The sequence below is a fragment of the Mastigoproctus giganteus genome, chromosome 10 (assembly GCF_048544385.1).
Source record: "Mastigoproctus giganteus isolate SK-2022 chromosome 10, ASM4854438v1, whole genome shotgun sequence".
Taxonomy (NCBI): domain Eukaryota; kingdom Metazoa; phylum Arthropoda; class Arachnida; order Uropygi; family Thelyphonidae; genus Mastigoproctus; species Mastigoproctus giganteus.
This window is the reverse complement of record NC_143584.1, coordinates 167,932,819-167,952,052: the sequence shown is the minus strand read 5'-3', so window position 1 is coordinate 167,952,052 and position 19,234 is coordinate 167,932,819. Positions and strand designations below refer to the sequence as shown.

General features: G+C 38.5%; 1 protein-coding gene across 5 annotated transcripts in view; it reads left to right on the top strand.

The window, feature by feature from the left end:
• LOC150079459 (PAT complex subunit CCDC47) overlaps nt 1-19,234 on the top strand; it is a 264,969-nt gene that overhangs the window by 159,484 nt on the left and 86,251 nt on the right. For all 5 annotated transcript variants that reach the window (XM_090383780.1, XM_090383779.1, XM_090383781.1 and 2 more), the window contains one exon: nt 2,642-2,749. In XM_090383780.1, coding sequence (XP_090239906.1) covers nt 2,642-2,749 — 108 coding nt within the window. The remainder of the gene's footprint in view (nt 1-2,641; nt 2,750-19,234) is intronic.

The window sequence follows — 19,234 nt, the reverse complement described above, 5'->3', positions numbered from 1 at the left end:
AGAGCAGAAGGAGAAGGGATAAAAGAAGAGGAGGAAAAGTTAATTCTGTGAGTCTGGAGTTGAACAATAAATGGATGTTGACCTGTTTAGACACCTGTTTGGACTGGTTTGGAAGAAAGAGAGAGAGATAGAGTGAGAGATGGGGTGGCTTACAGATGTCATTTCAGAAGAATGGCATCTGTGATTGGTATTAATTAATGGTATTATTTGGATAGGTTCTAGGAGTTTAAGAGAGATATCTTTGGAACTGGGGGCCACCCCTCAAGATGTAGGAAAGATTCTGTGGTAGGTAGATTTTGGATTTTCTACAGTCAATAGCTGTTTAGAAGAAATGTAACACTGTGAGAAAAAAGAAAACCTAGTTTAAAGATATTGATCAAGGTTGTGTGATAAAATGCTTACCACTAGAGATGAAATCAAATAAAGTCAGTCCTCGTATAACACGTGTTTATACTACACGAATTCAATCAGGCTCCTCCGTAGCCAGGTGGGAAGGAGCAGCAGTGCGTAGCACACGCTTCTTGATTAGACCGGGATTCCAGCCCGTCACCACCAAATATGGAGGATGCAGAAAGGTCAGGGAATGACCACCGCATATCCCGGAGCAGTGTGGCCTTAGTTGCTAATGCTCCTAAAAACCAAATAACAAACAAACAAACGAATTCAATCATACATGATTTATAATTAGGGGAACGATATCATATATAACACGAACCGAATTCGCTTATGCACGATTCACCTTTGTGTTTACAAGACATGGCAGTCGAATGCGGAATCACCCCAACTGAACACAACACGATAGGAATGAAGAGAAGATTCTGAAAATGTATTTATGTTTTTTATATCAGTGAAGGGGAAACACATTTCACCATAATAGCGTAAAAACCCACACAATTCCAGCTATCGGTATTATCGCAAATGCAGTTAGATCGAGTTTACTACCAGTTTATAACAGATTCCACTAGCAGAAACACAACTGGAAGTTGTTTTTATTGTTTTATGGTAGTAACCCCCCAGAAATGTGCTTTAGTAAAATGTGAGCTAGTGAGGTGTTCATAGTGTGTCTCTGCCTTCGGTGTTGTTTATTCAGTTGCTACATGCGTGCAGCTTTGTTTATGTGTATCAAGCATGCCTCCTCATTTTGTAATTGTGCTTTATTTCCTAAAAATGGGTAAAATACTTAAAAGGTGTGAAAAAGAAGCATCCTGGTGAAGACACTACAGATTCAGAGAGAAAAAGAAAAACAATATCGATAAACAGAGGCGGACTGGGTCAAAAATTCTTACCTGGGAAAATTTGTAGTGGCCTCATACTAGCGTTTATGGCCAAAATCACACCGGCCTCCGGCCCACCGGGGTTTCCTCAGTAAGGCTTATGGCCAGTCCGCCTCTGTCGATAGAGAAAAAATATGAAATTGTGAAACGCTTTGAGCGAAATGAAAGACCATGTGATTTTTTTTTTTTTTTTTTTTATGAAAACCCCAAACACGAAAGGTATCATAACCTATAGTACTTAGTACCGTGCATGGGTTGAAGGAGAAGTATGGGAGGAGGGGGGATGCCGGAAACTTTGCTCTAGAGACTAAACATGGGTTTCACCACTTCAAGCCTCCAATAAGCAAAGTGGTGGTATTTCACCGGTTGATGAAAGTCACCTACCACCTTGCGATATTGCACGTGCTACAGGCCTAAATGAGGCAACGCCGAGAATTACAAAGAATGGAGAGAAAATAAAAACAACTTTCATAGCAGGAACAACTCAAAGTGTAATTAAAATCCATTAGATTAAGACACAAAGAATTGGAAGAGATGGAACGGCTGTCATCTGTTGGGATAGAAAATCAAACAAAAAACAAGTTTGTTTACGATAGAAGCAAAAGCAGTAGCAATATTTTAGTACGATTATTTATTGTGTTTGGTAATGTTTTCGTTACAAATGTGTGTTCAATCTTGCGTGGTCAGCACCTAACCCCATTTTTCCCATAGGGTCTATTGTTTATATTGCACGATTTTGCATTGCATGAGGGGTTTCTAGGAACACAACTATCGTGCTATACGAGGACTGACTGTACTTGTCCTCTCAATGTTAGCAAATAATGGTTTTATACAAGCACAGGGCTTTGGTGCGCTGCTGTGTGAGTACTTATGTATATATTGTGGGATCATTAAAAAATGACATCGTGGCAAAGTGCCAAGTATTAAAAAAAAAAAAGAAAGAAAGAAAATGAAAAACATGTTGTTTTATTTCTGAGCTTGTCTTTCTTCCATTGTGAAAGCAGGTAAAAAAATGTTACCAAAACAGATATCATAGTTTTGCTTGATCTGGTTTAAGTTCCCTTGATCTTCACGGGATATGACTGTTATTGTTATATGGAAAATGACTGTAAAATAGGTGGGTAAAAACTGTGGTTTAATACCATGTAATTTCTTTGTAAATAATTGATTATATAATTCCTCATTAGCATTTTGTTGGAAAGCATATATACTGACAATGATTGTACTTTCGTTTTTATTTTTTATTTTTTTTTTTTTAAGAAAATGTTCCATTCCTTATTTCTTACTTACTATATTTTGATTTTTTAAAAGAAAATGTTCTGATTTTTATTTAGTAAATTATACTGTCTTCATTTGGATATATTTAGTGTACCTATTGCCCAGAGAAGAAGACAGTAGAAAAATATGGAGTACCTTCCAATTTCACTATGATGAGTGAACTTGGTGAAGCTTCAAGTGCCATTCTAGATAACAAAGTAAGTTAAGTTAAGTTAAAGTATGTAAAAATATAAATTTAATCAATAATTCTTTTTGGACTTATTTGCCATTTACATTATAAATTTTATTTTGAATTAGAGATATAAACCTGAAGAGACTATAGCAATTCCTCATTAATTTTCATGATAAGAATAGAGGGCTGTAGAGTATTTGTAGTTTTTGTCTATACTTTAGTTTCCTCATGATCTTTAGCACATATGTTAGGCATATAACTAATAACTATCCAAAAAAAAAAAAAACCAACACTTCTCTTATCACCTGTCTATCCCTTCTAACAGTTTTTCTAATTCTTCCTTGAATTTATTCAAACTACCCACTTCTACAACAACTGATGAGAGTTTGTTCCATCAATCGACCATGCACTGGTTGAAGGCAAATTTCTACACATCTACCCTGCAACCATCTTTCCTCAGTTTGACTATATTCTTATTATTATTAGCCATATGGTGCAAGGAAGCCTGAGGCTTATGCTGCACCAGCCAAAAAAAAAAAAAAAAAAAAAAATTTCCTGGGTTACTTGAGAGAGAGAGAGAGAGAGAGAGAGAGAGAGAGTGTGTCAGAAGTAGAAGGAAATCATCAAGAAAGCAAGAAAGAGAAGAATGATGATATCCAGCTCAGGACCCTGACTTTGCCAAGCACATACTCATCAGATGTGAGCCCCTGGACTCGTGTGTAATCTGAGCAAGAGGAATGATTCTATCAGCATAGCATACTAAATGCATTTAAGCACCTCAGCCAGATCTCTTTGCAGAAATTAGGCCACATCTTGAGTACTGCATACAGGTATGGAGGCCACATTTTAGGAAGGGTGTGATCTAACCATTGCCTTATACAACAGGATAATAACCTCCTTATCCCTGCTGGCAAAATTCCTATATATCATTGACAAAACCTTATGAGCTGTCCTAGCAGCCTGTCTGCACTCCTTGGAGAACTTCACATCTTACTGCACAATACCTCCAGGACTTTCATTCTGAGTGTGTTACTACATACAGCTGAAACCGATTCAGCTTGTAACAATGCAAGCATGGCTCCCATTTATCATGATGATTGGTCAATTGAAACGTGTTTTTAGTCACTGAAGATCAATATTTTGGATTCCTGGTAAACATTCTCAGTTCAATGTGAATCTGCAATACGCATTATCCTTTGATTTCTGTAAGAACAATAATGAATGACTTGTAACTTTACTGCAAAGTGTTTGAACATATACAATATTTTTTTAAAAAAGTTCACTGGATGCATGTAAAACCACAGAAGTCATTTACCTACAAGCCACAATCCTTTTGTTGTTTCATTCCCATAATGATCTGTTTATTGTATTTCAAATGAACAAACTGACAAGCTGTCTTGTTTTACTTAATGCACTCATATACAATAGGCTATTCACATCAGCAACAATTTCAATGGTTTCATAGTATGCATTTTAGTTCTAGTAGTAATTTAAATAAATGTCTGAAACTTCAAAAAAAAAAAAAACGGAAGAAACGAGCAAAATTGATAGTACATGTGAAATTTGAATGCTGAAAAATTAGAATTTTCTAATGCAATCCTGCTTACATCGTGATGTGATTCTTTGGACTCAGAGCATCATGTTATAACGGGTTTCACCTGTAGTTGGGGTGCCTCTGTAGCCAGGTGGGCAGGAGCAACAGTGTGTAGCACACGCTTCTTGATTAAACCGGAGTTCGAGCCTGTGACCACCAAATACGGAGGATATGGAAAGGTCATGGAATGACCACCACATATCCCCGGAGCAATATGGCCTTAGTTGCTAATGCTCCTAAAAACCAAATAACAAAACAAACAAAACAGAACCTGTAGTTGGAGTTGGTACTTTAATTGGGATTACAGCTTCCAATATATCAAGCTTAATGTCCAAGTTTGCAGACGATAGAAGGTTGGCAGGGTTGTTAAGGACACTAATGACAGTACGCTGCTGCAACAGGATCTACAAAAGTTGAGCAGATGGGCTGAGAGGTGGCAAATGAAGTTTAACATTTACAAATGTAAAGTACTACATATGGGAAGCAGTAATCCCAGAGTAACGTATCAACTCTGTGGTACCACACTGACAGTGGTAGAGAATGAAAAGGACCTGGGGGTAATTGTGCAGGCAGATATGAAGTTTTCTGAGCAGTGCAGATGGTCTGCAATAGTAGCTCATGGTGTCTTGTCAATGATATACAGGAATTTTTCTAGCAGGGATAAGGAGGTGATTATCCCCTTGTATAAGGGGATAATCACCTCCTTATCCCCATTTCCACTTGGTCTGCCAAACCCCATGTACTTTTTCTGACAGAATCTCAGTTATCGGTTGATTCCACTACTGCTCATCTCAGATGCCCAAATTATTCGCTATATGATTCCTTTCGCCCCAAAAGTGGTACTTGTGCATATGTCCGTTCCGATATTCCCTATCAGAGACTTGGCAATTTGGAATCTACTCTCTTTGATCTTCTCCGGCTTAAAATCTCTTTACCTCATTGTGTAAAATTCATCTGTTGTCTCTACCGTTCTCCCAACTCCACTAATCACTTGGAGCTTTTTGACTTTCTCCAGTCCAACTTTCCTAACAGTGAGGTAATTTTCCTTGATGCTGAGGCTTTTGCAATTACTAATGACATTGCACAGATTGTTCATTTACCTACAAGAATACCATACAATCCTAATCATACAGCCAACACGCTTGATCTTTTTCTCACAAACAACCCTTCTAAGTACATGGTCGAAGTGAGAGGTCCTTTAGACACTTCAGATCACAACTTGGTGATTGTCTCTTCTCCAATGGAGCCCTTATCTCTTGGTTATTCCCAACCTCGTGTTGTTTGGCATTACAAGAATGCGAAGTGGGATGACCTGCAGATTTCTTTTCTTCTTTCCCTTGGTTGGATTACTGTTTCAAAACTTTTGATGTCAACGTTTGTTCAGATCGTGTCAATGAAATTATTCTTGTAGGAATGGAATCCTTTATTCCACACTCCACTTCAAAATCTCGTCCTTTATCTAAACCTTGGTTTTCCAATAAATTTGCTAAGGCTGTTCAAGAGAAGAATGTTGCATGTCGTAATTGGCTTGCTTCTAATTGTTCAGTTTCATTTTCTGCCTACACCAAAGCTCACAACAATTGTAAAGCAGTTATTAATCAGTCCAAACTAGAGTTTGAACAGGCTAAGAGTAGACAACTTGTTTCTTGCCCTAATGGTAGCCGAGCATTCTGGTCCCTTGCCAAAGCTATTGGCCGCAACTTTTGCTCATCTCTGCTACCACCTCTGTCCAAACCAGATAGTTCTGTTGTCACTTCAGCCAAGGATAAAGCTGACCTACTAGCATCCCATTTTTCTTCCAACTCATATATTAATGATCTTGGTAAAACACCTCCCACCATTCCCAACACACTCCATTCAATGCCTAATGTGGTCTTCCGTTAAAAGGATGTCAGAAGGATTTTGACGAATCTTGATGCTAAGAAAGCTCCAGGTCCCGATGGTATTTCTCCACTTGTTTTCAAAACCTGTGCTCCTGAACTTACTCCTATTCTTTGCCGCCTTTTTTCACTTTCTTATTCCAAAGGTGTTTTTCCTTCTGCTTGGAAATTTGCCCATATCCAGCCAGTTTCTAAAAAGGGTGACAAATCCCTCCCATCCAATTATCGTCCCATTGCAATTACTTCTACTCTTTCTAAAGTAATGGAGAAATCAATCAACCACCAACTCTTAAACTACCTAGAAACCTTTTGTCTGATCAATGATCGTCATTATGGATTTTGTCAATGTTGATCCACTGGTGATGTTCTGGCTTATATTACCCATTTATGTACTAATTCAATGGAAAGGTTCGGTGAAACACAAGTAGTTTCTCTTGACATCTCAAAGGCTTTCGATAATGTTTGGCATAAAGGTCTTCTAAACAAGCTTCCATGTTATGGTTTGCTAACTGTTTTTAGTAATTGGTTATCTAGTTTTCTCTCTGATCACTCACTGAGGATGATGGTAGATGGCTGTCTGTCTTCTAACTTCTCCACTAATGCCGGTGTCCCCCAAGGTTCAGTTCTTTCCCCCATTTTCCTCTTGTATATTAATGACCTTCTTCCATTGACTGGAAATTCTATCCATAGTTTTGCCGATGATAGCACATTGCATTCCACTTTCCATTTTGAGAAACCTTGCACTGTTCAATCAGCTTCAACTTCTCGAAAATCTGCTAAAAATTCCTTAAATGCCGATCTCCAGGTAATTCTCCAGTGGGGCAAAGACAACTTAGTTGATTTCAACCCTTCTAAAACTCAGTCTTGTCTTATATCTCGCAAAAAAGGATTCTTCTGCTCCTATGCTTATCTTTAGTGACACTCCGATTTCTAGGCAAAATGATACATCTCTTTTGGGGATTACCCTGACTTCTAATCTCTCTTGGCACAAGCACATTACAAATATTGCTTCCTCTGCATCTAAAAAACTTGGGTTTCTATTTCGCTCTCGGCGTTACTTTTCTTCCAAACAGTTGCTCACTCTGTATAAATCGCAAATCCGCTATGTCATGGAATATTGTTCCCACATCTGGGGTGGTGCCCGCAAAACCTCTCTCAGGCTTCTTAATTCCATTCAGAAGAGGGCAGTTAGGTTAATTAATGATTCATCTCTAACAGAGTCTCTCCACTCGCTGTCTTATAGACGTACTGTTTCTGCTGCATGTCTCTTCTACAGATACTTCCATGGGCTCTGTTCTGAATTGGCTTCTATAATTCCCGCTCTCTCTTTCAAAACAGTCCGAACACGTGCCGCCACCAGACAACATTCATTTACGGTCCAACTTCAAACTCACAGAACCAACTTTTCATCTTCCTCGTTTATTCATTCAACTGCCGTTTTCTGGAACAACCTTCCTTCATATGTATTTCCTGAAAATCACAGTCTACAGAAGTTTAAGTCCAATGTCAACGAATATCTTCTTTCGTCGTCTCAACCTCCAACCCAAGCACGGTACTAAGTACTATAGGTTCTAATACCTCTTGTGTTGGGGTTTACTTAAAAAAAATAAAATAAAATAAGGCAATGGTCAGACCACACCTTGAGTACTGTATACAGGTACAGGTCTGGAGGCCTCATTTTAAGAAGGATGTAGAGCTGTTGGAACGAGTACAGAGAAGGGCAACAAGATTAGTGAATGGAACAAAGGGTTGTTCTTATGAAGCAAAGTTAAGTTTTGCAAGTTAATGTCTGGAGACTAGGCAACTGCGAGGTGATCTGATTGAGGTGTATAAAGCCTTGAATGGTTTGAGCATGCTCAGTGCTGATGGGATTCTTCCTCTTGCTCAGAATAATCATCTGAGATGGCATAAATTCAAATTGAGGAAAGACGCTTGTAGGATAAATGTGCAGAAGTTTACTTTTAGCCAGTGGGTTGTTGATTGCTGGAACAAACTTCCATCTATCGTAGAATTTGATAGCTTAAACAGATTCAAGGCAGAACTTGACAAACATTTGGAGCGAGTGGATGGATGAAATAAGGGTTTTTTTTTTTGGCTGATGCTATAAAAGCTTGCTTTCTTGCATCATGTGCCTATTCTAATGTTCTTTCCATAGTTAACACAGACAGTTTACACGAATTTGGTGAAATCAGTCACCATGCAGTCATCTAATATTTGTAAAAAAAAAAAAAAAGGCATTAATGCCAAAGACAAACATTAAACAACTGGGGCAGATGGAATCTATCCAGTTATACTGCAAGAGGCAGTGAGGGAAGTAAGCAAACCCTTGGCCATAATTATGAGAGCATCCTTAGATTCAGGGGAGGTGGCGCCTCCGTAGCCAGGTGGGCAGGAGCAGCAGTGCGTAGCACACGCTTCTTGATTAGACTGGGGTTCAACCCCTTGACCACCAAATACAGAGTATGTGGAAAGGTCAGGGAATGACCACCACATATCCCCGGAGCAATATGGCCTTAGTTGCTAATGCTCCTAAAAACCAAATAACAACAACAACAGGGGAGGTCCCCATGGACTGGAGATGTGCAAATGTATCCCCAATTCACAAAGGGGGTTCAAATGGTGACACAAATAATTATAGACCTGTTAGTTTAACTTCTGTTCTGGGGAAAATAATGGAGTCACTGGTTAAAGAAGTGATGCAGGATCACCTAGACAAGATTGTAGTAATAGTTCAGACAGAGCAGGGGAAGTCTTGTCTGACCAATTTGATTAGATTCTACGATGTGGTCACAAAGGAACTGAATGCAAAAAATAATTTTGATATCATACACTTGGATTTCAGGAAAGTTTTTACTACTGTTGCACATGGAAGACTGCTGTACAAATTGGTGTGATACTACTCTACAGACACTGCCCTACGTGGACTAATGTTATTAGTGGAGACCCCAGGGTTCGGTGCTGGGCCTATTGTTGTTTTTTTGTCTTTATTAATGATATAGATGAAAGTATATCAGACTTGATGTCCAAGTTTGCAGACATACAAAGGTTGGCAGGGTTGTTAATGATAGTAAAGACAGTAGGCTACTGCAACAGGATCTAGAAAAGTTAGGTAGATGGGCTGAGAAGTGGCATCTGATGTTTAATATTGACAAAACCAAAGTTCTGCATATGGGTAGTAGTAACCAAAGAGAAATGTACCAACTCTGTGGAACTACTCTCAGGGAATTGGAAAATAAAAAAGACCTGGGAGTAATTGTCAGTCAGATATGAAGTTCTCTGAACAGTGTAGATAGGCTGCCAGAGCAGGTCATGGAGTTTTGTCAATGATATATAGGAATTTTGCTAGCAGAGACAAGGAGGTGATATCCCTTCGTATAAGGCAGTGGTTGGGTCACACCTTGAGTACTGCATACTCAAGGTGTGGCCTGACCATTGCCAAAGTCTGGAGGCCTCATTTTAGGAAGGATGTACAGTTGCTGGAACGAGTACAGAGAAGGACAACAAGATTGGTGAGAGGAACAAAGGGGTTCTCTTACCACCACCATCATCATCATCATCCATTTTCAATCCACTGCAGGATGAAGGCCTCTCCAGCAACTTTCCAGATGAAGGCCTCTCCAGCAACTTACCATTCTGTTATTTTCTTACTCCATCTGTCATCATGTCTTCGAGCTATGTGTCCTGCCCAAGACCATTTTAGTTCTTTAGTTTTGATAAGAACTTCCTTTACTTGAGTTTGCTGCTTAATCCATGTGTTTCTCTGCTTATCTAATAGTCTGATTCCCAATATAATTCGTTCCATTCTTCGCTGTGTAGTTCTCAGCTTCTCTTCCATTCTTTTGGTGAGTGCCCCAGTTTCACTTCCATAAGTCATGGTGGAGAGTATACATTGGTTCATTATTTTATGTTTCAGACAAACTGGGATATTGCTTTTCAGTATGTGACTATATTTCCTGAATGCTATCCATTCAAAATTTATTCTTCTCTTGACTTCCATCCATTTATCATTATTACAGCTAATAACTTGCCCCAGATAAGTATATGACTCCACCTTTTCAATTACTGCTCCTTCGCCGACCGGGCTAGCCAAGTGGGTAAAGTTCCTGCCCGGCAACCCAAAGGTCGCAGGTTCGATTCCTGTCTCGGGCTTGGATCAAAGTACTGCAAAAACCTTGGGAGGTGCAATATGGCCAGAAGCCGATGCGCCGACAACTACCAAATCAGAAAAAAAAAAAAAAACTGCTCCTTCAATCATTATTTCCCTTTCTGTGGCATACTTGTTCATCATTACATTTGTTTTAGCCATATTCATCTTTAGTCCAAAATCTGACAAAATAGGTCCAGTGTCCAAAATAGGACACTGGACCTTCCTTGCAAACTGCCTATACTGCATGGAGAACTTCATATTTGACTGTTGTAACTCCCAAATCCCATTCTTCTTCTACTGTTTTTACCCCACCAAGTGGGGTAAAAACAGTAGTAGAAGTTATTTGCGGATGCTATTCCCCAAGTGTAAGACCTGATATTTTTCAACATTAAAACATAGCTGCCACTTTTCTGACCATCCTTGAAGCCTATCCAAGTCATCATGCTATGGTTTTCCCCCCATTGCTTATCTCACTGTTCATTATCCACTCTCCCAACTTTCACTTCATACCATCTATCCTTCTTTAATGGCTGCCTCACCTTTAAATAGTCTTAGTTGTTTTGGCACTTAACACAAATTACCACCTCTTTAATATCATTTATGAAAATTAGAAACAACAGTGGTCCCACATCCAACCCTTAAGGACCCCAGTACTCTTCAGATTGGTCTAACAATCCAAACAGTAATGATTGATCTTCAGATTGTTAAACCAATCAGTCCTTTGCTTCCTGCCTATAGTGTATTTTAGAATCTTACTTATGATTCCAACGTGTTCCAGCTTATACAGTTATTTCTGAGACTGTCAAATGATTGCTAAAATCCAAATGAACAATATTGAAATTACCTCCTACATCCAGCTCATGAGTAATTGTGTCACAATAGTTAAACAGTTAAAACATGATTTTCTCTTAACAGAACTGTATTGTGTAGTCTTCAGAATTCCATTTCTATCTAAATGGCCCTGTAGTGCAATCTTTATAATTGTCTGCCTGATTTTTCTCTGTTATTGAAGTCAGACTAGTCTGTCATTACCCACTTTACTCTTAGAACTGCCTTTCTGTATTGTTGATATATATTGGCACTTCTCTTAACCAGAAGAATCTTTCTCTCCCAAGTCCAGTGGTATTCTCATAATGAACTTAACGGTTCAGTCCCCCCCCCCACTTGTTGCTTCCTTAAAAATTGCTGGTTATATGTTACCAACTCCAGCAGCCTTACTTGCCTTTCAGCTGGAAAGATGAATGTAAAGTATTAATTTAATTCTTCAGCAATATCAGCTGGGTTATCTAAGACTTTTCTATACCCACTATGCAAGATTCCAATCCAGTACATTTTCTTCTGTATATTGCTGCTATGGATAAAGGGATCATTGAGTGCATGGCGCCTGTAGCATGGTGCACCATCTTTGGATTTCGAAGTAATACACAATTTTTTATATTTTCATTAATTTATTGAAACATTAAAACAATACAAATTCTACAAAAAAAAAAACTAAATTAATATTTTTAGTTTTTTTCAGTTTCTGTACAGTACTTTCTGCCACCGATCACGAAATGTTGGCTTGGCTGTACATGTAAATCAGTCAGACTTGACTTAATTAAGATATTGCATGTATTCAAAAATTTGGTGAACAATAAATTTATTCCCACATGCGCATCCCTTGCAAAATATCCTGCTGGCACCCATGGTTGAGTGGAAGAAGACAGAGAGTAGTAATAAATGGACACAGCTCTTCATGGACTAATGTTATTAGTGGAGTTCCTCAGGGTTTGGTGTTGGGTACATTGTTGTTTTCTCTTTTTTATCGGTAATATTGATGAAGGTATATCAGGCTTGGTGTCGAAGTTTGCAGATGATATGAAGGTTGGCAGGGTTGTTAGTGACAGTAATAACAGTACGCTACTGCAACAGGATCTAGAAAAGTTTGGCAGATGGGCTGAGAGGTAGCAACTGAAGTTTAACATTGACAGATGCAAAGTATTGCATATGGGTAGCAGTAACCACAGAGTAATGTACCAGCTGTGTGGTACTACACTCAAGGTAGTGGGGAATGAAAAAGACCTGGGGGTAATTGTGCCGTCAGGTATGAAGTTTTCTGAGTAGTGCAGACAGTCTGCCAGAGCAGCTCATGTGGTCTTGTCAGTAATATATTGGAATTCTGCTATCAAGGATAAGGAGGTGATTATCCCTTTGTATAAGGCAGTGGTCAAGCTACGCCTTGAGACTGCATACAGGTCTGGAGGTCTCATTTTAGGAAGCTCATTTTCAGCAGCTCATTTTAGAGCTGCTGGAATGAGTACAAAGAAGGGCAACAAGATTGGTGAGGGGAACAAAGGGGTGCTCTTATGAAGAAAGGCTTAAGTTCTGCAAATTGCAGCGTCTGGAGACTAGGCACCTGCGAGGTGATCTGAGCTGATTGAGGTGTATCAGGTTTGTAATCTGAGCAAGAGAAAGAATCCCATCAGCATTGAGCAGGCTCAATGCTGATGGGATTCTTTCTCTTGCTCAGATTACAAACCTGAGGGGGGGGACATAGATTCAAACTGAGGAAAGACAGTTGTCGAATAGATGTGAGGAAATTTGCCTGTACTTCCATCTGTTATTGTGGAAGTTGATAGCTTAAATAAATTCAAGGAAGAACTGTACAAGCTTTAGCATAGGCATGTGATGCAAGAAAGCAAGCTTATGTAGTATTGGCCAAAAAAAAAAAAAAAAATTCATTTCACCCATTCATTCACTTCAAATGCTTGTCTAGTTCTGCCCTGAACGTATTTTAAGTTGTCAACCTCCACTATGACAGATGGAAGTTTGTTCCAACTATCAATTGTTTTTCTTCAATTTGAATTTATGTCCCCTCAGGTGAGTAATCTGAGCAAGAGGAAGAATCCCATCAGTATTGAGCTTGTCAGACCATTCAAGGCCTTGCGCAGGTGCCTAGTCCCCAGATGCTGCAATTTGCGGAACCGAAGAACTTTAGAGAAAATAGAAGTGTGAAATGGGAAGTGGGTTTTTTTTTTTTTTTGGCGGATGCTGTATAAGCTTGCTCTCTTGCATCATATGCCTCTACTAATGATAATGCTATTTATTTAATTCCTCAGCAATATCAGCTATGTTATCTAAGACTTTTCTACACCCATTATACAAGAGTCCAATCTAATTCATTTTCTTCTTCTGTATATTCACACACGAAATTTCCTTGTCCTCGTTCTTTACTCTCTTAGTGATTTCTCATACTCATCCTTTGCCAACCTCACTTTTACTGTTGTACTCTTTACAATCAACTGGTAGCTGTTGTGGGTGTCAGTACCTTTCATTGCTCTTTAACGTTTGCTTGCTATCTTTTTCTGCTCTGTTGGATTGGGCAGCTCTGTATTCATCCATATCAACGTCATGCTATAATTTCTTAATGGTATATCATTATCTTCAGCGATTGTCAATCCATTGGAGGATGAAGGCCTCCTTAACAAGTTTCCAGCAACTGCTGCCTTGGGCTTTCTGTTGTTATTGTACACCAGAAAATTTCACAATTCCATCAATCCACCTCATCTGTGGTGTTTTTCTTGTGCATTTAGATTCAAGCAGTATCCATTCCAAAATTTGCTTGGTCCATCTATCGTCAGTTCTCGATATGTGACCTACCCATTTCCATTTTAAACACTGATTTTTCAATGATGTCATAGACCTTGGTTTGTTGGTGAATCCATGTACATGTTTTTCAGACTCTTTTTGTTATTTTCAAAATTCGGTGCTCCATACTTCTCTGTATGATCCTCAGTATTTATATAATTTTGGCATTCAGTGTCCATGTTTGACAACCATATATTAGGACATTAACTGCTCCCCAGGCAGTTCTCATGTGTAAAGTAAATTGATTTGGGATGTGCAATATGGCCTAAGTAGCCCTTGCACCAGAAACTACTACAACAATGACAGTGATGTTAGGACAGGGAGGATACATTGATCAAAAACTTTGTTTGAGACAGAGTGGCAAGTTTGTCTTGAAGACTATTAAGCTTTCCAAATGCTTGCCATCCCAATTTTATGCGATGTTCAGTTTCCATTATGTTGTTTCCATCTATTGAAATTTCTTGTCCGAGGTAAATATACCTTTCCAGTTCTTGTCCATTAGCCGTGATTTTCTTTGGTCTGGTAAATTTGTTGAACATACAGTCAGTCCTCGTATAACACGTGTTTACACTACACGAATTCGATCATACACGATTTATAAATAGGGGAACGATATCGTATATAACACAAACAGAATTCACTTATGCACAATTCGCTTTTGTGTTTAAAAGAAATGGCAGTTAATGTGGAATCAACCCAACTGAACGCAACACAATAGGAACGAAGAGAAGATTCTGAAAATGTATTTTTGTTTTTTATATCAGCGAAGGGGAAGCACATTTCACCATAACAAAGTAAAAACTGACACAATTCCAACTATTGGTATTATATCAAATGCAATTAGATCGACTTTACTACCAGTTTATAACAGATTCCACTATCAGAAGTGCAACTGGAAATTGTTTTTGTTTTATGGTAGTGACCTCCAGAAATGTGCTTTAGTAAAATGTGAGCTAGTGAGGTGTTAATAGTGTGTCTCTGACTTTACGGTGTTGTTTATTCAGTTGCTACACACGCACAGCTTTGTTTATGTGTATCAAGCGTGCCTCCTCATTTTGTAATAGTGCTTTATTCCCCAAAAATGAGTAAAATACTTAAACGGTGTGAAAAGGAACCGTCTTGGTGAAGACACTACAGATTCAGAGAGAAAAATAAGAGGTGGACTGGGTCAAAAATTCTTATCAGGGAAAATTTGTAGTAGCCTCATACTAGCGTATATGGTCAAAATCACACCAGCCTCTATCGTCTTCAGGCTTCTGGTCCACAGGGGTTTCCCTGGTAAGGTTTATGTCCAGTCCGCCTCTGTCCATAGAGGAAAAAATATGAAATTCTGAAACGCTTTGAGCAAAATGAAAGAACATGTGATATTGCATGTGCTACAGGCCTAAATGAGGCAACGCCGAGAATTAGAAAGAATAAAGAGAAAATAAAAACAACTTTCATAGCAGAACAACTCAAAGTGTAATAAAATCCATTAGGTCAAGACACAAAGAATTGGATGAGATGGAACGGCTGTCATCTGTTTGGATAGAAAATCAAACAAAGAACAAGTTTGCTTATGATAGAAGCAAAAGCATTAGCAATATTTTATTACATAATAGTTATAATAAAATATGCAAGTATTTTTTTACGACTATTATGTAATAAAATATTGCTAACAAGTAATAAAATACATAAATATTTTATTACTTATTATTTTTTGTGTTTGGTAATGTTTTGGTTACAAATGTGTGTTCAATCTTGGGTGGTCGACACCTAACACTGTTTTTCCCATAGGGCCTGTTATTTATATTGCACGAGGGTTTCTAGGAACACAACTATCGTGTTATACGAGGACTGACTGTACCTGTGTTTTCTTGATATTCATCTTCAAATTGAATTTGCTTTCATACTCAGTTTTTCAATGTTTTGCTGCACTTCTTCCGGATCATTGGCAATGAGAATGATGTCATCTGCAAATTGTAAGTGATTCAGGTAATCTCCATTTATTGTGAGTCCTTTGTTATCCCAGTTTAGCTTGCTACACCATGGTTGATTAGGGAGTTGATTATTTCTTGTTTTGTGATTGAGTTGAATGTTTTTTCATAATGGAAGGCTTTTAAGTAAAATTAAATGCAACAAGACATATCTTTAAGAGTAAAATAATCTGTATAATATTGGTGTAAATACAGTTTTTTGTTTAAGAGTTGTCTATGGTGTTCTTACACCAATATTATATAGATTGTTATACTCTTAAAGATATGATCCCTTGTTGCATTTAATATTATTACCTTCTGTCATCTTTCATATTGTAGAATTATCTTCACAACTGAATTGTCATGTCTGCAATACCAGGGTACCTGCCCACCCACTGATGAAAGTCCAAAAAATCCTTCCTTGAAACGGTGCCGTCTGTGTGGTGGTACCCACTGAGAATAAGTAACAAATCTGCCTATCTCTTCTGTGCAGTAGGATGGCTTCTGCATTTTTCCATGATGCAGGCATTTTTTTTTTTAAGTAGAATATACTTTGAAAATAGTTTGGCTAGAGGCTTTACATATTGGTTAGCCTCCAGTTTTCAATATTTCAACAGTGACTTTATTGGGTCACTGCTTTGCTATTTTTCATTGATTTTATAACATATATTACTTCTACCAAAATTTCTGATATTGATAGCATCTGTTGTTGGATTCATTGTTCTTTATCCTTATAAAAATATGCATAAAATTCTTCCACTCATTTTAGTATTTGTTGTTGGATTTCTGTTGTTGTGCCATCTTCAAACCTTAAAGCAAACATTTGGCTCTTCTGTGTAATAACCATTTTTCGTTTTGATTACTTTAGTCCTTGATTTTCTTCCAGCGTTCTTCTGATGAGGCATGCTGAACTTGCACATTTCTTCTTTTACGTTCTTTCTAATGGTCTTGCACATTTCTACATATTCTACCTTGTTTTTAAGGTTACCACTTTGCTTCTTTTCTTGTTGCTTTTTTCATTATGGCAATTGTTTCTTTTGATATTCTGATTGTTTTTTTTTGTTTTAGGTGCAAGGGCATAGGCAGCTTCTACAATGGTCTGAACGACTTTGTCATTATCGGTTGAAATATTTGTGTCAGAAAGGTCTTGCAGCACACAAAAACAATTGGACAGTTCTAGTTCAAAGTTTTGATGATTTTCAATAGTTGGTTATGATCCTCTTCACTTTAGTTAACTTAACCAATTTCTTTTGTTCTTTCTTTCTTGCAATCAATTTTGATTTTTGCTTTCAGTAACCATGGGTCAGTGAATATTGTTTTATTGTTTGTTAATAGGAAGTCAATTTCACTAGTATTTCCAAGAGGCTCCTTCCGTGTCCATTTAATTGAGCCTTTTTTCTTAAAGAATGAGTTCGTGATGAACAAATTTTGTTCCCCTGCAAATTCCATTATTAGATTGCCTCTATCATATCTTTTTCCAGTTCTATATGGACCGACAAATCTTTCCCCATTTTGGATCGTCCTGCTTGTAAAGGTGCAATACATCTTCATAAAATTCTTCAGCTTCATCATCACTACGGCTACTTGTAGGAGCATAAGCTTGAATAATTTGAAGAGAATAGTGACTATTTAGCTTAACAGTACAGCAAGCAATTCTTTCTTGAGTCCTTTCTACTTTTATGATTGAATCTGTTAGTGTTTTGTTGATCAGGAACCCAGTTCCACAACATTGTCCATTATTTGTTCCTTTGTAGAACAGCTAATATCCATCTTCTAGTCTGATCAAATCTTCAACTTTTCTTTTTCAAATCCCACATAAACCGATGATGTCCCAATTGATGCTTTTTCAGTTCTTCTAATAGTTTTTTTAGGCGTGAGCCTGTACTCATAGACCAAATGTTAAGCATTTCAATGTCTGAAGTTCAAAGGCGGCATGATTGAGCCCAGTGATTCTTAGTACCCTTTGCCAATTAGCTGGTCTTCCCACTGCCATAGGTAGTAGCTTGTAGGCCTCTGGGGAATGAGGGCTGTTTATTGAGGGAATGGACCATAATCTGCCACACTTGTGTAGTGTGGGTTGACAGATTTTGGATCGATTTAATCTGGTGTCTTAACTTTGACCTGCTCTTAGTGGCATAGTTCTCAGCTTCATTGACATGTGCAAACACTCCTGCCCTGATAAGGCATTGATCCATGGGAGTGCATATATATGTGTGTGTGTATATATATATATATGCATTCATAACTATTGCTTTAATGATGTTTTGTAATTCTGATGTATTCACCTACCCCTACTGTCTGTCCAGTTGCTTAGTGGCCATGTAACATCTTAAACTGTCATAGTCCCCTTTGCTATAATTAAACCACTTACCTTTACCTCTTACAGCTGAAGCCTCTTCATTTTTCAACTGCATGATCATTTCCTGCTAATAGGTCCTGTATACTAGGTTGTCATCTGGTCCATGGGTAATGATCACATCTAGAATATTCTTACACCTATATTTTCTCTAACATGCTTATGTAAATACACTGCTGTGCAAAACTTAAGGACCAGCCTGTGGCGATTTGCATAACTGTGGCCGTTCAGTAGAAAGCTGGTGCACATGCAAAATTTTGAATCGTGATGAGAGGCTCACATAAACAGATAAAAACAGCAGTTCAGCAGTTATGTGCAAATTACCAAATGGTGAGCACGATTGTTACAGATGTTCGATTGGTTTCATACAGTGCTACAGACAATGAAATGGCCAGTAGACATCTGGACGACTTTACCTGGGGTCAAATAATTGGGAAGGTCGAAGTGCGAGGAGTGTGGCTGCAGAGTTTGGTATCGCCCATAGCATCGTCTCATGTGTATGGTCGGCCTTCAGAACGACAGGTACAGCTGTTCGAAGGACCAGTGGTGGTCATCCATGAAAAACAACGGCCAGTGATGACTGCTATATACTCCTACAGGCCAAGAGGGACTGATACTAGACAGCGGGATCTATTGCAAACCAGCTGCACAGGATATCATGGTTTACTGTGGCCAGGCAACTCCACAAAGGTGGACTGTTTGCCCGACGGCCAGTACGCTGTGGCACTTTAACATCTGCCCATTGGAAACACCGTTTACAGTTGTGCGTCGAATACAAGGACTGGACAGCAGCGCAGTGGGGTAAGGTACTCTTTACTGATGAGAGTAGATTTAGTCTCAGCAGCGATTCTGGATGTCAGCTAATCTGACGAGAGAGGTTGGCACACGGTATCGCCCCGCAAACATCACTGAAAGGGATCAATATGACAGTTGAGGTGTTCTCATTTGGGG